Genomic DNA, 19,635 nt, shown 5'->3' with positions numbered 1-19,635 from the left:
TCTATTTTTTTTAATTTTTTGAGGAACTGCTATATACTCTTTTCCATAAATTTAGCTGCACTAATTTACATTCCATCAGTAATGCACAAGGGTTCCTTTTTCTCCACATCCTCACCAACACTTGCTATCTTACATCCTTTTGATGACGGACATTCTAAAAAAGTGAGAGGTGATATCTCATTGTGGTTTTGATTTGCATTTCCCTGATGATTAGTGATGCTGAACACCTTTTCACGCACCTGCTAGTCATTCATATGTCTTCTTTGGAAAAATATCTATTTGGTTCCTCTGACCATTTTTTAATCAGATTGTTTGTTTTTTTGCTATTGAGTTATATGAGTTCTTTATATATTTTGAATATTAACTCCTTATCAGATATATGATTTGCAAATATTTTCTCCAATTCTGGAGTTACATTTTCATTTTATTGGTTATTTTTTTTTTGCTGTGCAGAAGTTTTTTAGTTGGATGTACTCCCAACTTCTGTTATTTTTGCTTCTGTTGCCACTACTCTATGGTTCTTATACCATATGTGAAGTGATGTAATATTATTTGAAGGTAGACTGAATTCAGCTAAAGATGTAATCTATAAACCTGAAAGCAACCATTAAAATAACAAAACAATGAGTTCTATCCAATAAATCAACAGAGGAGTAAAATGGGGTCATAAAAAATATTCAATTAATCCAAAAGAAGGCAGAAGAAAAGGAAAAGAAAGCAAATAGAAAAAACGTACCATGATGGCAGATTTAAATCAAAACATATCAATAATCTCAGTAAGTACAAATGAAATAAACACCCTAATTAAAAGTAACATATTCTGGGAATTCCCTGGTGGTTCAGTGGTTAGGACTCTGCACTTTCACTTCTGAGGTTGTAGGTTCAAATCCCTGGTCAGGGAACTAAGATCCCACAAGCTGCGTGGCCAAAAAAAAAAAGAAGAAGAAGAAGAAACAGGTAACCTGAATAGCATCATATCTATTAAATATTTAAGAAGTTGAATTTAGAGTCAAAAACATTCCTACAAAGAAAATTCCAAGTTTTAATGGCTTCATTTGTGAATTCTACCAAACATTTAAGGAAGAAATAGTACCAGTTTTACACAAGCACTATGAGAAAATTGAAGAGGAAGGAATGCTTCTAACCTCATTGTATGAAACCAACTAATTTTGTTCCAGACATCAGTTATTCTAGGTTACCTCTCATTTGCATATATTGAATTTTAAGGTGTTTCAATTATTTAAGGAAACTTCCAATTCTCTGCCTGCCCAACAGCCAAAACGTTTCCATATAATGTTTTTATTGCAAATGAACCTTGAGTATTATCTCTACAATATGGAAAGGCTTCTTAAACATAGATAAGCCTTCAATGGATTTGCAAAGTAATCAAATTTTAAATCAAATTTTACTGATGTACAAGACGTCTTTCCTTTTTAAGCACACGAGCAAAAATATACAGGTGACCCTTGAACAACATGGGTTTGAACGGTGCGGGTCCACTCATAGGTGGATTTTATTCAAAAAATACAGTATGACACAATCCAGTTGCAGAACCCTCCTATGCAGAGGGCTGACTGTAAAGTTACACACCTGTGTGGGTTTTCAACTGTATGGGGGGCGGGGAGGGGGGCACTCCAACCCCTGCATTGTTCAACAGTCAACTGTACATGTATTTCATTAAAGTAAATATTTTTCAATTCACCTTAAATGGAAGAATGAAAACCATCTATTACTTTCTTTATAGAATGTGCCTATAGGCACTAAGTATTTACTTATTATTTTTTTAATAGATCTTTATTGGAATATAATTGCTTCACAATACTGTGTTAGTTTCTGTTGTACAATAAAGTGAATCAGCCATATGCATACATATATCCCCATATCTCCTCCCTCTTGAGCCTCCCTCCCACCCTCCCTATCCCACCTCTCTAAGTCATCGCAAAGCACCAAGCTGATCTCCCTGTGCTATGCTGCTGCTTCCCACTAGCTAACTATTTTACATTTGGTAGTGTATATATGTTGATGCTTCTCTCACTTCATCCCAGCTTACCCTTCCCCCACCATGTTCTCAAGTCCATTCTCTATGTCTACATCTTAATTCCTACCCTGCCACTAGGTTCATCAGTACCACTTTTTTTTTTTAGATTCCACATATATGTGTTAGCATACAGTATTTGTTTCTCTCTTTCTGACTTACTTCACTCTGTATGACAGACTCTAGGTCCATCCACCTCACTACAAATAACTCAATTTTGTTTCTTTTTATGGCTGAGTAATATTCCATTGTATATATGGCACTAAGTATTTAAATTTGTAAAATATCCAAAGACTTTGTTTCATTCTTAAATGTTAAGCATATTTGAAAACTAATCAAACTTCACATAATGATCACCTTTTAAAGGACGTTTGGAACTAAAACAATTTTTCTCTAATTTATTAAGCAAATTACTATAATCTAAGGTTTTTGAAAACTATATCCAAATTCTTTAAGTAAATATTTGATTAATGAAACTATACCAATTCCTCACCTAAGAAACTTTTCATTTTAAGTATATCATATATGATAATACACTGAGGAAAAAAGTTTCCTTTAAAAAGGCATAATACTCCAGATATTAATAATGAAGTACTTTTCCAAAAGATTTTCATATTTTCCAATTGTTACATATTAAGACAAGTTATATCACATAAGGTATAACAATATAACATATAATTTATACATAAACATACCGTGTCTTGCTTTGGAATTTGGACTAAAACAGAAAGAAGCTGCTCTGTATCAAGAAATCTTGCTATAACTGAAACAAACAAACAGAAACTATGAGCAGTTAAACTTTGTTACATTTTTAAAATATACACTATGTAAAATATTATCCTCAAGTAATAAAACAGAACAGTTTTACGTGCAAATATTACTTGTTTGAATTATCTTCATATCTTACATTTACCAGGAGTAAAATAATAAATTCTAGTGGTCTTTTCCTAATTCTGATTACTCAGAACTTGTCTTCAAATTTTGCCACTGTTGATCACCCCTTCCTTCTTGAAACTCTACTTCTCTGACTTTTAGATATTGCTTATCATAATTTTCTTCCCACCTTTTTGACTTCTAACTTTTCTACATGATACTTAAAAGATCAGAGAAGATTAGTTTGAAAGCATAGTTCAACCACTAACCATATAACCTTCCAAAAGTTACATAACTTCTCTGAACTTTAGTTGTTCTCATCTTTTAAATGTGGATAATAACATCTTCCTCCTAGGGTTGTAGTGAGGATTAAATGCAATAATATGTGTAAAGTACCTTGCATATACCAGAGCTCAAAACTGTTATTTTATTCTTCTCAACTCATTTTCCAGCTTCAAGTACACTATAAAAGTATATGTATAGATAATTGGAATCTATCCCTTTTAAATGTCCTCAGGTGTTTTTTTCTTTACCTTAAACTATAGTAACTATTTCTTAATGACTCATGGTTATTATCATCATTGTAATGTGTGATCCCAAAAGTTTTTGTGTAAACTTATTGATACTTTCACAAAGTGGCCCCAAACTGTTATCCTTTAAAAAAAAAGAACTAAATACAAAAATTTTATGTCACTTCTTTCTTGTTCAAACTTTTGATGTTCTTCAGTTTGCCTACCTCTAGAGCTGTGCCTCTTTCTAAATTACCACTTCTATGGTAATTATGTTAAAACTGTGGTTAAAAAATTAGAGTAAATAGGCTGAGTATACTATTATACTGTTATACTATTATATTATACTACCATGACATTTTACATGTGAGTCCACTAGTCAGACTCTCTTAAGCCCTCACATAGATTGGCCTCTTTTTCAGTCTCTTCCTTCTTCCTCTCCCCAAATCTACTGTAACAAACAAACAATGTTTCTAAAATAAGGATTTGACCATATATATTACTCTCCTGGTTTAGAATCATCACCTCCCTATTGATTTCAGGATAAAATCCAAATTTCTTAGCATTATATAAAGGCTTTTCATAAACCAGCCCCAATTCTCATTTCCTGCAATTCCCCAAGGCTTCAAGTCATAAATAACTACTGGCCATGCCTTAAATACATCAAGTTCTTTTATAACAATGTAATGTAAGTATAACTGCAGAAGCTTATGTTAACTCTACCTTCCTCAACTTCCCAGAAAAACAAGTGTACCCTAGAAAGTAATGACTGTTCAAGATCACAGTCAGCAGCACCCATACCGGATCTTTATCCCAGCCACTGCATCCAAAAAACATTTTTGTTACCCCTATGCACATCAACATACATTGCTCAGGCATGTTCCCTTTGTCTTGAGTATCATTTCTAGAATTCTCCTGTTGTCAAAATCCTACTCATTCCCTTAAGACAGAGCTAAAATATTATCTCTGTGAATCCTGGATTCTATATTTATCCCAGCTCCCTCCTCTATGTTTCCACAAAATATTAAATTATTATTGTGTTTTTCACACTGTATCATATTTATGTATTTAGAGTTCTGTGTCTCTAACATGAATGTAAGATCCCTGAGGACAAAAACTTATAACTTAATCTTCATGTTTTCATCCTTATTGTAGAATGCCTACAAGAAAGTACATACTGTACTTTTTATGAGGTTCACATTCTCATATTTTAATAAACTATAAAAATTACCCTTGTTCTGTATTCCTGCTCTCCTACTTTATTACATGTTAAGATAAATTATAAACTGTCAAGATAAAGAAAATATAGAAATATTTAACATTTGTAGATGCCAATTTAAAACTTTCTGTTATAAGGAATTATAAAACTTAAAATATATGAAAACTAAAGCTTCAAATAAAATCCAAGTTTTTCATTAAAATCTCATCATATAGAACATTATAATCTTTGGAACAACAGAATACAATTTTCAACATGTTCAATAATAAATCAATAGCTTAACAAATATGAACACCCATTATGTCCTAGACTCATATGGGAATCATCCAACAAAACATTCACTTACAATACAGTAAGATAAGCACCATAACAAGATACTATAGACAACATATAGAAAAGATACCTAATATAGACTTGGGGAGTCAGAGAGGCTTCTAGAAGAAGTGACATCTAAACTAGGATGGTAAATTATGAACTGCAGTTGGCTAAAGAGTAGCTTGGGAGAAGAGGTTACAGAGAAGAAAGAGAAAAGATTCTAGACAAATATTACAGAGTGCAAAAGCCAGAACATGATATGCACTAAAACAGACACACAGATCAGTGGAACAGGAATAAACCCATGCACATATGATCAATTAATCTATGACAAAGGGGGCAAGAATACACCATGGGGAAAAGACAGTCTCTTCAATAAATGGTGCTGGGAAAACTGGACAGCTACATGTAAAAGAATGAAATTAGAATATTTTCTCACACCATATACAAAAATAAACGCAAAATAGATTAAACACCTAAATGTAAGACCTGACACCATAGAACTCCTAGAAGATAACATAGACAGAACACTCTTTGACATGAATGGTCAATATTTTTTTGGATCTGTTTCCTAAGGCAAAGGAAATAAAAACAAAAATAAACAAATAAGACCTAATGAAACTTAAAAGCTTTTGCACAGCAAAGGAAACCACTGACAAAATGAAAAGACAGTCTACTGAATGGGAGAAAATATTTGCAAATGATATACCCGGGAAGGGGTTAATATCCAAAATATATAAACAGCTCAAATAACTCAATATCAAAAAAACAAATAATCCAATTAAAAAATAGGCAGAAGACCTGAACAGACATTTTTCCAAAGAAGACATACAGATGGCCAACAGGCACACGAAAAGATGCTCAACACTGCTAATCATCAGAGAAACGCAAATCAAAACCATGATGAGATATCATCAAAACCATAATGAGATATCACCTGACACCTGTCAGAATGGCTATCACCAAAAAGACCACAAATAACAAATGTTGGCAAGGTTGTCGAGAAGAGGGAACCATAATACACTGATGGTGGGAATGTAAATTGGTGCAGTCACTGTGGAAAACAATATGGGGGTTTCTCAAAAAACTAAAAATAGAACTACCATATGACTCAGCAATTCTACTCCTGGGTATATATTTGAAAAAAAACAAAAGCACTAATTTGAAAAGATACATGCACCCCAATGTTCACAGCAGCATTACTGACAATTGCCAAGATATGGAAGCAACTTAAGTGTCCATCAACAGATGAGTGAATAAAGAAGATGTGGTATATGTGTGTGTACATATATATGGAATACTACTCAACCATAAAAAAGGATGAAATTTTGCCATTTGCAAAAACATGGATGGGTCCTGGAGGGTATTATTGCTTAGTGAAGTAAGTCAGGCAGAGAAAGACAAATGCTTATACATGGAATCTAAAAAATAAAACAAACGAAAGAGTATAGCAAAACAGAAACAGACTCACAGATACAGAGAACCAACTAGTGGTTAACAATGGGGAGAGGGTAGGGAAGAGGGTCAAGAGAGGGGTAGGGGATTAAGTGGTACAAATTATTATGTATAAAATAAGTAAGCTACAAGGATATATTATACAGCATAAGGAATACAGTCATTATTTTATAATAACTTTAAATGGAGTATAATCTATACAAATTTTGAATCATTATGTTGTACAACTGACACTAATACTGTAAATCAACTATACCCCAATGGAAATAAATTAAATTAAAAAAATTTTTAAAGCCAGAACATGAGACAGGATATGTTCAAGTAACTAAAAGAAGTTCAATTATACTAGAAGGCAGAATGACAAGTGACGAGTAACAAGAGATGCTGTGGGAGATGATAAAGAAATAGCCATCCAGAAGAGTTTGGATTTTATCCTAAAAGTAATGAGAAGAGAATGAAGGATTTTATGCAAGTGGATATGTGGTAGCCCCACAAAGATGTCCACATCCTAATCCCTGGAACCTCTGAATATGTTATCTGGTAAAGGGGACTTTGAAGATGGGATTAAGTTAAGCATCTTGAAATGGAGAGATTATTCTGGATTATTTGTTAGTCTCAAAGTAATCACAAGGGTCCTTATAAGAGGGAGACAGGGGAATTCCCTGGCAGTCCAGTGGTTAGGGCTCTGTGCTCTCACAGCCAGGGGGCCCAGGTTCTATCCCTGGTCAGGGAACTAAGATCCCACAAGCCAAGTGGCCAAAAAAGAAAGAAAAGAAAAAAAAAAAAAAAAAAGAGGGAGGTAGGAGGATCAGTCAAAGAGAGAAGATATAAGGACAAAAGCAGAGGTCAGAAAGTAGAGAAGAAACTATTCTGCTGGCTTTGAAGATGGAGGAAGGGCCATGAGCCAAGGAATGTAGATGGCCTCTAGAAACTGGAAAAGGCCCCTAGAGCCTCCAGAAGAAACGGTGGACCTGCTAACACATTGATTTTAGCCCAGCAAAACTGATTTCTGACTTCCAGAACTGCAAGATAATAAATTCATGTTGTTTTAAGCCACTAAACTTGTGGTACTTTGTTACATCAACAACGAGAAACTAATGAAGAGTAATACGCTCAGATTTATATTTTCAAAAGATCTCTCAGGCTCTCATATAGAGAAGAGACTGTAAAGAACAAGACTGGAGGAGGAAGCCAAACAGAAGGCTGCTGTAATAAATCAGATTACAGATAAATGGTACCCCAGGCTGGAGCAGCAGCATTGGGAATAGAAGCTAAACAAGCAAGAGATATATAGAAAAGAGACTTTGCAAAATTTGATGATTAATTTCAGGGAAGGGAAGTGTCAAGAATGACTTTCAGGTATCTGGTTTGGTAAACAGCTTGGATGTAGACCTATTCTCTGAAATCAGAAGGGATTGATTTAGAAGGGAAGATGGCACAGTTTGGACACATTAAATGTGAGGTGATTAAGGAACATCTTAATAAGTGCTCAGTAGGCAATAAGATATATGGGGCTGAAGGTCTATAGAGATATTTGGGCACGAGATGTAAATTTGGAAGTTATGAATACGTAAATGATAATTATAAGACCAAGAAGGTGGGTAAATCATATAATAAGAATATACGGGGTAAAAAGACAACCTAGGACATACCTTTGAAGAGCCATAGCATTTAGGGAACAAGCAAAGGAAAACAAGCCTAAAAAGAAGACTCATAAGTCATTCTCACTTCCATTTGAAAGAAAGGACTCTGGGGTTTTTACTCTGTTACCTGATCAATGACAGAGCTTTCTGAAGACATTCCAAGACAGTATACAGTCCTGTAGTCTATTTGGAAATAGTAAAGATAACATTACAAGGGAGATACCCCATTGGTTTTGACTGGATAGTCATAAACTCGTTAAAGAAATGAGTGACAGGGGCTTCCCTGGTGGTGCAGTGGTTGAGAGTCCGCCTGCCGATGCAGGGGACACGGGTTCGTGCCCCACTCCGGGAAGATCCCACATGCCGCGGAGCGGCTGGTCCCGTGAGCCATGGCCGCTGAGCCTGCGTGTCTGGAGACTGTGCTCCGCATTGGGAGCGGCCACAACAGTGAGAGGCCCGCGTACCACAAAAAAAAAAAAAAAAAAGAAAGAAAGAAAGAAATGAGTGACAGAGCTTAAAAAAAAGGAAATTCCAAAGAAATAGGAAGAAAACTAAGAAATTGTATAATTACAGAAGCAAAGAAAGGCAGTAATTCAGTAAGGAGAGATTTTTGGCAGCACCAAAGAAGTTGGATTTCAAATAGGAGAACTAATATGTGCCCATTAAATTTAAAAACAATGAGACTATGGGTGAATGTTTTAGGCTGGGTGCTCCAGAAGCAGACGCTGAGATGAAGATTCATGTGCAAGTAATATATTAAGAATTTGCTTCCACGAGAAACCAATAAAGAAGACAAGAAGGACAGGAAGAGAAAAAAAGCCAAGAAAAAGTATAATTTCAGGCAAAGTCCTAATGGAAGGTAACTTCAACCGATCCTGTAGAAGCCTTGTGGACTTTATTTATTTATTTATTTTTATTTTTTTTGAGGTACGCGGGCCTCTCACTGTTGTGGGCTCTCCCGTTGCGGAGCACAGGCTCCGGACGCGCAGGCTCAGCGGCCATGGCTCACGGGCCTAGCCGCTCCGCAGCACGTGGGATCTTCCCGGACCGGGGCACGAACCCGTGTCCCCTGCATCGGCAGGTGGACTCTCAACCACTGCGCCACCAGGGAAGCCCGGCTTGTGGACTTTAAGTTACATTCATGGTTTTTGCCAAAACAGTGTGAGACAGCTGGGCTTTCATACTCCCACAACATTCAGTCATTTAAGGTCCTCAAGGCACTTTTGGCACTCCATGCCTGAGAGCAAAGCCCTCTAATAGCCTGAGGGCAGGCCTCTAAAGAGAGTCCAGGTACAGGCCATTAGAAGCAAAAGCACACATAGCAGGGAAAAGGGGCACACAGAAAGGTAAAAGAGACCCAAGAAGATCTGGACAGAGAACCAACAATATCTGCTATAGTGACCTTGACAAGAGCAGTCTCAGTGCAGGAGTGGGCACAGAAACAAGACTGATTGATTAAGACGTAGTGATGAAGAGAAGATAGTGTGTGCAGAAAATTTGTTTTTCAACAAGATGTTTAATGGAAGAAGAGAGATAAGGTGTTGTTGTGAACAAGGCTGACCAGTTAAAAAGTGGCCTTTTTGTACCTTTCCCAAAGCCTCACAAAATACCCAGGAATATATAGAAAAAAATGAATATACAAAACATTGGAAATGCAGAGTCACAGTCAGTATAATGTCAGAATTTTGAAGAAATTATACTAATTAAAAGGTATTTAGAATTGGACTTAGGAAAACCTAAAGGCTGTAAATGGCTTCTAGATTTTCAAGTACCACTTCCATTTAGACCTCCAGAACAGGAAGGGAGGTTGGGGAAGTGAGGTTATGGAAGACAGATCAAGTTGCTAGAAACCAAGAATTGGACTCAGATCAGTGCATATAAACTGCCCCTCCACCTACAGATTTAAGAAGAAAATTGCACTGCCATGCCAGTGAACATATGCCAAGGGCAATTCTCTTACCTCATGTTATGAGTTGGATTGTATCCCCCAAAAAGAAACTTTGAAATCCTAAACCCTAGTATCTGAATGTGATATTACTTGGAAATTGGACCTTTGCTGATGTCATCAAGTTAAGATAAGGTCATTAGGATGAGCCTTAATCCAACAGGACTGGTATCTTTTTAAGAAGACAATGTATTTTGTTAAAAAATTTGTATTTGGGCTTCCCTGGTGGCGCAGTAGTTGGGAGTCCGCCTGCCGATGCAGGGGACACGGGTTCGTGCCCCAGTCTGGGAGGATCCCACATGCCGCGGAGCAGCTGGGCCCCTGAGCCATGGCCACTGAGCCTGCGCATCCGTAGCCTGTGCTCCGCAACGGGAGAGGCCACAACAGCGAGAGGCCCGTGTACCGCAAAAAAAAAAAAAAAAAAAATTGTATTTGTAAAAGTAGATGATATTCATTTACCTGACTGAAGTCCAAAAAAGAGTTCCTCATCTTGAAGCAGTTCTTGAACACAATCTAACCTCATGTTAATGGTTTCAACATCAATTAGAGGTTCTAATATATTAGAACGAAGTCTTCTACTTCCTCCAGGAGTCTTAGTGTAATTTAGAACACCAAAGAGTGTGTGATTGTTCCTTTAAAAACACAAGTTAGGAAAATTTCATTAAGTATACTAAGGAAAATCCAATAAAACTGTAATTTAACTTTTAAAATAATCCTATAATCTACGGTAGTGATTCTCAAACTTTAATAGGCATACAAATCACATGAGGATTCTGATTCAGTAGGTTTGGGATGAGGCTTGAGAATCTATGTTTCAAATACACTCTCAGGTATGCTGTCAGTCAGTGAAGCACTTTGATTAACAAGATCGAGAGAATCTTCTTGCATTTAGTTAATGGCTTTTTTCATAGATCAGTTAACAATACTCAGACTAATATAAAATATTCTAGTCCATGGCATTCCATCAATAATAGCAAGATATCAACAACACATCCTTAAGGGGAGAGAGAACTTTTACACTGATAAAATGAGTATTTAATATAATCATTCTGTTCTAACTTAAGAAGTTAGAGAATTATAAAAGAGAAAGAAAGAAAATAATATCAGGTACAGAAACTGTTAAAAACAAACAAACAGGACTGTACAGAGAATGACCAGGAGGGCTGATTTAGTTAGGTTGGTTGAGAAAGACCTGTATGTATATTCGGCAGTTGAGTTAAGAAGGCATCCATGCCAAGATGATGATGAGATGGGAATAATGATGACAATTGATGGCGAGTACAGCTAACATATACTGAACACAAAGTATGTGCCAGGCCTTATTCTAAGCACTTTACATATATTGACTTATTTAATTCTAACAATGATGGTATGAGATAGATGCTATTATTAACAGTTTATAAGGGAAGAAACTGAAACACAAATAAATTAAGTAACTTGCCCAAGGTTTCCAAATAAGTGAACAAGAAAAGAGTTACCGTTTAAAAGGGCAAAACAGAACAGCAATTTAAGCCCAGGTAGTCTTTCTGGCTCCAGAACCAGAAAGAAGACCAAAGTTGGTGGAGCACTGCAAGTGAGGGTAAGAATTAAGGGAGATGAATGAAGAAGTTGAAAGAGACCAGAACACAGAAGTCCTTGTAGGCCACGGTAAAGAGTCTAAATTATATTCTAAATATAACAGGAGCTCTGGAAGATTTTAAGCAGGAAAGTTCCAAGATCTAATTTCTGGTTTAAAAGGATCACACTCTGACCACTAGGTTGAGAAGAGACTAATTGTAGGAGGGGAAGAAAGCAGAGAGACAAGTTAGGGGCTATTATACTATACAGCAGTCCAGGCTAAAATGATGGAGGTATGGGTTAGGGTTGTAGCACCGGAAATGCTAAGAAGTGATCCAGAATACGTATGTACTCTAAAGGTTGAGTCAGGAGGATTTACTGACATATTGAATCTGGGTTAAGAGAGGAAAGGAAATAAAAATGACTCTAGTCATCAGACTGCCAAATTTTTGGTATATCAATTTAAACAAATTTTTAGGGAACTATTCAAATCAAGTCCTGGCTGGGAGTGGGGGTCATCATAGGTAAGTCACAGGCACAATTTTGAGAACTTGTCTTCTGCAGGAACAAAGGAAGTGGGGAGCATACCTAAATCTGCCATTTGTTATAGAAATCAATGGGTGAAACAGTATGCTGAACAAGTAACAAATCCATAGAAGCATTAGAGCTATTCAGACAGTTCAGAAGATAGCATGCCCATCTTTTAACCTAATATTCTTTGGTTCAAGTCTGTGAAAAGACCTCAATTTCTTCTTTCAACTATAATATGAACTCTTGGAGGTCAAATATCCTATCATTTAATATATAGCAGGAACTCAAGCAATGTTTGACAATGATAATGGTAAACAATGATTAACTATGAAATGTGACAAAGTAAAACTGAGTACAAAACCCTTTGTAATAATTACCAGCCTTGGTTATTGACTGTCTATGTTACCCCATGTTACTTTAATTTAGAAAGTCAATGACAGAGTACTTTATCCAGATATTATTTTATCTCTTTTTTCCTAGCAATAGAAAAAATATTATTTATTCACTAAGCTGAAAAAGAATAATTAAAATTAATTATAAACTCCTTTAAAACGTTATAATTTTAGACCATGATTATTCAGTGGAACTACAAAGGTGTTGAGGTCACTACACTGACAACGACAAATAGTATACACAGTACTATTCTTACCTTTACTAAAAGTAGTGCCAACAGTACCTAGATAGATCTAAACTGTTCTTGATGATTAAAGTAAATAACAAAAAAATTAGATATTATAGGTTTCTAAGTTTGTAACTATAAATAATGTCTGGAGATTTCACATAATTAAAAGTTAAGTCAAGATAAGAGCACACAAAGTGACAGAAATACTTAAACACTATGGCTCTGAAATTGGCAGTGAGCACCTTAAGGTTTCAATTGTATAAAGTACTCTTTACTCTATTCAGTACTCGTAATAGTAAAATTTATGATTATTTTAAGTTTATCCCCTTCATTGATATCCGAAGTTATATTTAAGTACTCAAAGCTGAGATTTTACTCCAGGCTTACTTACTCCCAACTTGTACTTTACCAAAGCAAATAGCTTATGGTTTCCTTGCACATGCCATATTGCTATATTGAAAATCATGCTTTCAAGACTTTGTTATTCACTGTCTTACTACCTTTTCTATTTCTTAATCTGGATAACTTCTTTTTAAAAAAAATATTTATTTATTTATTTTTGGCTGCATTGGGTCTTCGTTGCTGCGCGTGGGCTTTTCTCTAGTTGCGGCAAGTGAGGGCTACTCTTCGTTGTGGTGCATGGGCTTCTCGTTGCAGTGGCTTCTTTTGTTGTGGAGCATGGGCTCTAGGAATGTGGGCTTCAGTAGTTGTGGCTCATGGGCTTTAGAGCGCAGGCTCAGCAGTTGTGGCACACGGGTTTAGTTGCTCCGCGGCATGTGGGATCTTCCCGGGCCATCACTCGAACCTGTGTCCCCTGCATTGGCAGGTGGATTCTTAACCACTGCGCCACCAGGGAAGCCCATGGATAACTTCTATTTATACTTCAAAACTCATATCAGGAAAAAAAAACCCCTCATGTCAGGTATTATCTTCTCTAGAAACCCTTTTCTAATTACTCCCCTTTTACTTCTTAACTAAGCCCAGTTAACTTTCTTTCTCTGCTATGATCCCATCATTTTTTTATGCAAACTTTCATATCACTATACAGTCGTCCCTTGGTACCTGCAGGGGATTGATTCTAAGACCTCTAGCAGATACCAAAATCCGAGGATGCTTAAGTCCCTTATATAAAGTGGCCTACTAGAGTGGGCCCTCCATATCCACAGGTTCCATATCTGTGGATTCAACCAACTGTGGGTCCCTAGGCTATGGAGCGCCTGATGTACTTAGTACATGTTAATGATACTATGATACTATGCATCTCCTCCTTTAGACTGTAATTCCTCAAGGAGAAAAACCATTACTCACTAATTCTTTGTACCAAATTGAACCCATATTAAACTATATAGGTTTATGCCTACTATAAGCACCACCACAGGTTGATTACATTATCTTCTAATAACATTTTGATTCTAGTTTAGGTATCCCAACCACCATGAACCCTTATAAACACCGTGTGTTTGTGTGTGTGTGTGCGCACACATGGGCAATCTCCCATTCTCCCTCTTATTCATGCTTACCATAAATATTCTTCTAACTAAAGCTAACAATAAACCAATAAAACCATCAATCTAGTCATACACAAAGACCAAGTTGATTCAAGTATTTTCACTTTCTCAAATGATTATGTAGCCCCTTGAATTTTCTGTATTTAATGCTTTTAAAACTTGTTATTTTAACTTTGTAGTATTCTGCACACAACTTTTTTTATTATGGTAAAACATACAAAACACAAATTTTAGCATTTTAACCATATTAAGCACACAAGTCAGTATCATTAGGTACACTTGCAGTATTATGCAACCATTACCATCATTCATTTCTCATCATCCTAAACAGAAACTCTGAATCCATTAAACAATAACTCTCCCATTTCCCCACTTCCCCCAGCCCCTGCTAACCTGTCTACTTTCTGTCTCTATAAATTTGCCTATTCTAGGTACTTCATATAAATGGAATCATAAAATATTCTTCCTTTTGTGTCTGGCATATTTCACTTAACATAATGTTTTCAAGGTTCATGCATCTCGTGGCATGTATCAGAATTTCATTCCTTTTTAAGGCCGAATGATATTCCATTGTATGTATACACCTTATCTTTACACATCTTATTTTATCAGTCACTCATTGATGGACATCTGGTTTGTTTCCACATTTTGGCTACTGTGAGTAATGCTGCTATGAATATTTGTGTGCAAGTATCTGTTTGAGTCCCCGTTCTCAATTCTTTTAGGTATATACCAAGAAGTAGAATGTCTGTATCATATGGTAATGCTATGTTTAACTTTTTGAGGAACCACTATGTGGTTTTCCAAAGTGACTGCACCACTGTACATTCCCACTATAAATGGATTAGGATTCTCATTTTTCCATATCGTCACCAACAATTATTTTCCATTTACCTAATAATAACCATCCTAATGGGTATGAAGTGGTAATTGTAGCTTTGATTTGCATTTCCCTAATGACTAGTGACGTTGAGCAACTTAAGTGCTTATCGAACCCCTGTATATCTTCTTTGGAGAATTGTCTGTTCAAGTCTTCTACCTAGTTTTGAAATGGGTTGTTACTTTTTTTTTTTCTTGTTTAGTACAAATATATATATATATATATTTTTTTTTTTTTTTTTTTTTTTTTGCGGTATGCGGGCCTCTCAGTGTTGTGGCCTCTCCCGTTGCGGAGCACAGGCTCCGGACGCGCAGGCCCAGCGGCCATGGCTCATGGGCCCAGCCGCTCCGCGGCATATGGGATCCTCCCAGACCGGGGCACGAACCCGTATCCCCTGCATCGGCAGGCGGACTCTCAACCACTGCGCCACCAGGGAGGCCCCAAATATATTTTTAAAACCTGATTTTGGTGAAACATCTAAGCAGCTCACCAACAATGGTGTAAGGATTAAAAATATGTTTATTCAGGCTTCCCTGGTGGCGCAGTGGTTGGGAGTCCGCCTGCCGATGCAGGGGACACGGGTTCGTGCCCCGGTCCGGGAAGATCCCACATGCCACGGAGCAGCTGGGCCCGTGAGCCATGGCCGCTGAGCCTGCGCATCCGGAGCCTGTGCTCCGCAACGGGAGAGCCCACAACAGTGAGAGGCCCGCGTACCGCAAAAAAAAAAAAAAAAAAAAAAAAAGTTTATTCAATATTTCTCCATTGAACAATTTAAAGAAATGTAAAGTAACTATTCATAGAAAAATGACATAATAAACTGATACATTTTCTAAGAGAAAAATGGATGATCTTACCTAGAGTCTTGATTATTAATTAGTAATTCAAGGTTTTGGGTTGATGATGAATCTATCATAGCTGTCTGTTCACTACCCTGGAAACAAATCTTCAGTGATTTTGGTGCGTAAACTGAATTTTGAATAAATTCAACATATTTTAATAAAGCTGCAACAGCTGCAAGGCAGTAATACCTGTAAAGTGACCAAAGATACATCACTATAAATCTTTGGAATAAAAAAAAGTATTGCTATAAAAGAAAACATTTATTTCACTTTAATATTAGCAAAATTATAAATATTTGCATAGCATTGCTTAAAATCAAAGGGAAAAAGTGTTCCTGATTTTTGATAACTAGTTAAATTACCTCTAAAACATAAAAGTTGATACAAAGAGACAATTTTCTAAAGTCTGAGACTTAAGGGATATTAGACTCCCAATAGGTCACATGTTAGAAGTCAACATTCAATGGTAATTTGTGTCAATTTTTGATGTACCATTCTAAATACACATTCAAATAATGTTGAAAAAGTCTGAGAGTTGTAAAGGTACAGTCAGGAGGTCCCAATGTATAGGAAAGCATGTTTTGATCTCGGTGAGAGTAGTCGTCATGATTAACTGAGCGAACAAGTGGTCTAACCTGGCTCAAAGTAAGTATCTGTTCAGCATGTTATAAGAAATATCCATTCCAAAAAGATTATTCCCTGTCTCATTCTGAAGGAGTAAAGGTATGAAGTAACAGGAACGCAGCTTTAACTGTGTTTCACTTCTGTACCCTCACATTTCTAGTTTGCTGTAGCTACTTGAGCTTTTCAATTCAAAGTAAAGTGAGCAGGAACCATTAAGGCAGTAGATTATGACTAATTTGGAGAAATTCCATAAAAGTTTAGTTAGCAAGATATGCCTTGTATATAACTTTGTTAACTATTTTACTATTTCAATAATTACTGAGTGTGCTTTATAAGCCAGGCACTTTTCTAGGTGGTAGGGAATATAGCAAAGAACAAAACACACAAAAGACCTTTCCGTCCTGGAATACACACCAGGGATTTACTACTTGCCCTAAGTTTTAACTTACTTGGATTGAACCTCCATTAGGACAGTGCTGAATTCTGTTATGCATAGTTGTTCAATGTACTCTAATCCTTTTGTTTCATTGAAGTATTTCCTTTGGACAGTAGTGAAATTAACGTTCTGAAAAGAATTTTTAATTTCAAAATAAATTTTAAGTTTCATGCACTTGCCCAAAACTGCTTTCTTAAATACATGCTCATACATGGGTAGATGACTTAAATACTGAATAAAGTTTATTTTTCAATATTTATTATTTTCTAGAGTTAAATACGTTTTCTTAGTTATTTACAAAAAGAATGATGGTCTGTCTTGCTAAGTGAATTATAGCAGTCTGTAGCTCTTATTAAGCCATATTTACATGAAATTTAAGTAAAATAATAAAAAATAAACATGAGAGTCTCTGACTTCTACTAATTTTATTCTACAGCAACAACAGCAACAAAGGTTTTACATTCAGCCTCACATACACTAACATAATTTAGAGAGGGTAAATCTTTGTAATACACTAGCTGGGGAAGCCAAAAATACCAATTCCAGCTATCAAATCTATGAAATGCTATTTACATAAGGTGAACTTAATTTACAGAATAAAGAAAAGCAGATAATGGAACTTTTTTTTAAAAGAGAAAAAAAAGCATGCAGCTGCAGAGTAAAAGGTCTGCCTACTTTGAATAAAAGTAATAGGTAAGAAAGGTATTAATAATATAATAACAATGGACCGTGAAAGAGCTGCAAGGCTGAAAAAAAACGTCATAAGCAGGTAGGGAATTTGTTATGTGCCAAGATTGTTTGAAGAGTTATCTCATTTAATCTTCCCAATAACCCTATGATGTAAGTCTTGTATTAATATTAAGTACAATTTTCCTCTAAGTCAAATTCTGAGAAGTCAAGCAACTTTTCTAATATACAACTGATATGTTCCAGAGCTGAGACTTGAATTTGGATTTGACTAAAAAGTCCATGTTCCTTATGCTTCATATTGCTTCTTATTTAATTGAGGTCTTTTTATGGTAAGTGTGATGATAATGATAACAATAACATTGATTTTCCCCTCTGTTTATAATGCTTTTATACCAAATACTTCTATGGCTCTCTCTCTCACTCCTATCAGGACTTTGCCCAAATGTAACCTCATCAGTGAGACCATTTCTGATTACCTTATATAAAATATCAATTCTCTAGGAGGAAGATACTATTATTGTCCCTATTTTACTGACGAATAAAAACTGAAGCTTAGAGAGGTTAACTTAACTTGCACACAGTCATTTAGAATCAGGATTTGAAACCACAACAGTCTAGCTCCTCTATTCTTTTTCTTTTTTTAAATTTATTTATGTATGTATCTATTTATTTTGGGCTGCGTTGGGTCTTCGTTGCCGCCCAAGGGCTTCCCCTAGTTGTGGCGAGCGGGGGCTACTCTTCGTTGTGGTGCGCCGGCTTCTCATTGCGGTGGATTCTCTTACTGTGGAGCACAGGCAGTAGGCACACAGGCTTCAGTAGTTGTGGCACGCGGGCTCAGCAGTTTCAGCGTGCAGGCTCTAGAGTGCAGGTTCAGTAGTTATGGCGCACAGGCTTAGCTGCTCCATGGCATGTGGGATGTTCCCGGACCAGGGCTCAAACCTGTGTCTCCTGCATTGGCAGGCAGATTCTTAACCACTGCGCCACCAAGGAAGTCCCTGGCTCCTTTATTCTTAAGCACTATGCTATATTGCCTTACATCTCAAGCGTAGTAAATGTAGGTTGTTTTCGCCTTTGGAGGATTCATCTATCCCACATTCTATGTTGTTCTGCCCACGTAGAACTGTCAATTACAGTACTCTGTGCCCCACAGCAAAAAGCAAATGACCTGGGATTAATCAATCATAGTGCTTTTACCCCCAGAAACAGTGATTAATCTAACATGTGGGAACATGAACAAAGCAGGAACAGTCAGGATCCTTCTCTTGAATTCATATGTGGACACTGGAAGGAAGAAGTTATTTTTTACTCTCAGTTGGGTAAGTTGAGTTGACATCAGCCTGGAGCCATGAGCAATAATTTTATTAAACCTCACAGAGAGATGGCAGTAGAGATGAGAGTAAGGATAGGATCTATCCAACCATTTGGTTTCCCAGTTACATAAGCCAAGAAATATACTTTTTCACTTAAGCTACTTTAAGTTGAATTTCTGTTACTCACAACCAAAGGACTTAGAATGCTTAATAAATACAAAATAATGAAGGTATATGGAAAGGTATACATAAATAAGGGTGATGAAAAGAAGTCTAATGTCATGAATGAAAGAGATAGAGTCCTGTCTAATAGAGACAATAGGTTTACAATAGGAACCATTTCTGGCAATAAGTCAAAGACAGCTGAGCTACACTGGATCTCTAAGAGCACAAGAAATCTTATATGACGGTAGATGCTGCATATATTAAGAACTATAAAGAACTCATTGGACCATAATCTCAACTTGGTTTCAAATGTGTTAAAGATAAGGCTACAGACACAACGAAATATAATATTCTGAAAATAATTTGCACTCCTCAAGAACTATTCTATCTGCAATGCTGCCTACTTGGTTCAGAACCACAGCCTCCATTCCACAAAGCAGGGAGATGTGCTAAAGGGAAGAGATAAACCGCATGGTAGA

The 19,635-nt window shown here is 36.4% G+C and overlaps 1 protein-coding gene across 2 annotated transcripts in view; it reads right to left on the bottom strand.

The window, feature by feature from the left end:
- The window catches only part of MSH4 (mutS homolog 4), an 86,016-nt gene that overhangs the window by 55,219 nt on the left and 11,162 nt on the right, over positions 1-19,635 (bottom strand). For both annotated transcript variants that reach the window (XM_082612768.1, XM_082612769.1), the window contains exons 5-8: positions 17,005-17,120; positions 15,947-16,120; positions 10,454-10,626; positions 2,731-2,798 (exon numbers count right to left, since the gene is read on the bottom strand). In XM_082612768.1, coding sequence (XP_082468894.1) covers positions 2,731-2,798; positions 10,454-10,626; positions 15,947-16,120; positions 17,005-17,120 — 531 coding nt within the window. The remainder of the gene's footprint in view (positions 1-2,730; positions 2,799-10,453; positions 10,627-15,946; positions 16,121-17,004; positions 17,121-19,635) is intronic.

This window comes from Mesoplodon mirus, assembly GCF_964341445.2.
Source record: "Mesoplodon mirus genome assembly, chromosome: 3".
Taxonomy (NCBI): domain Eukaryota; kingdom Metazoa; phylum Chordata; class Mammalia; order Artiodactyla; family Ziphiidae; genus Mesoplodon; species Mesoplodon mirus.
This window is presented reverse-complemented; position numbering and strand designations above follow the sequence as displayed.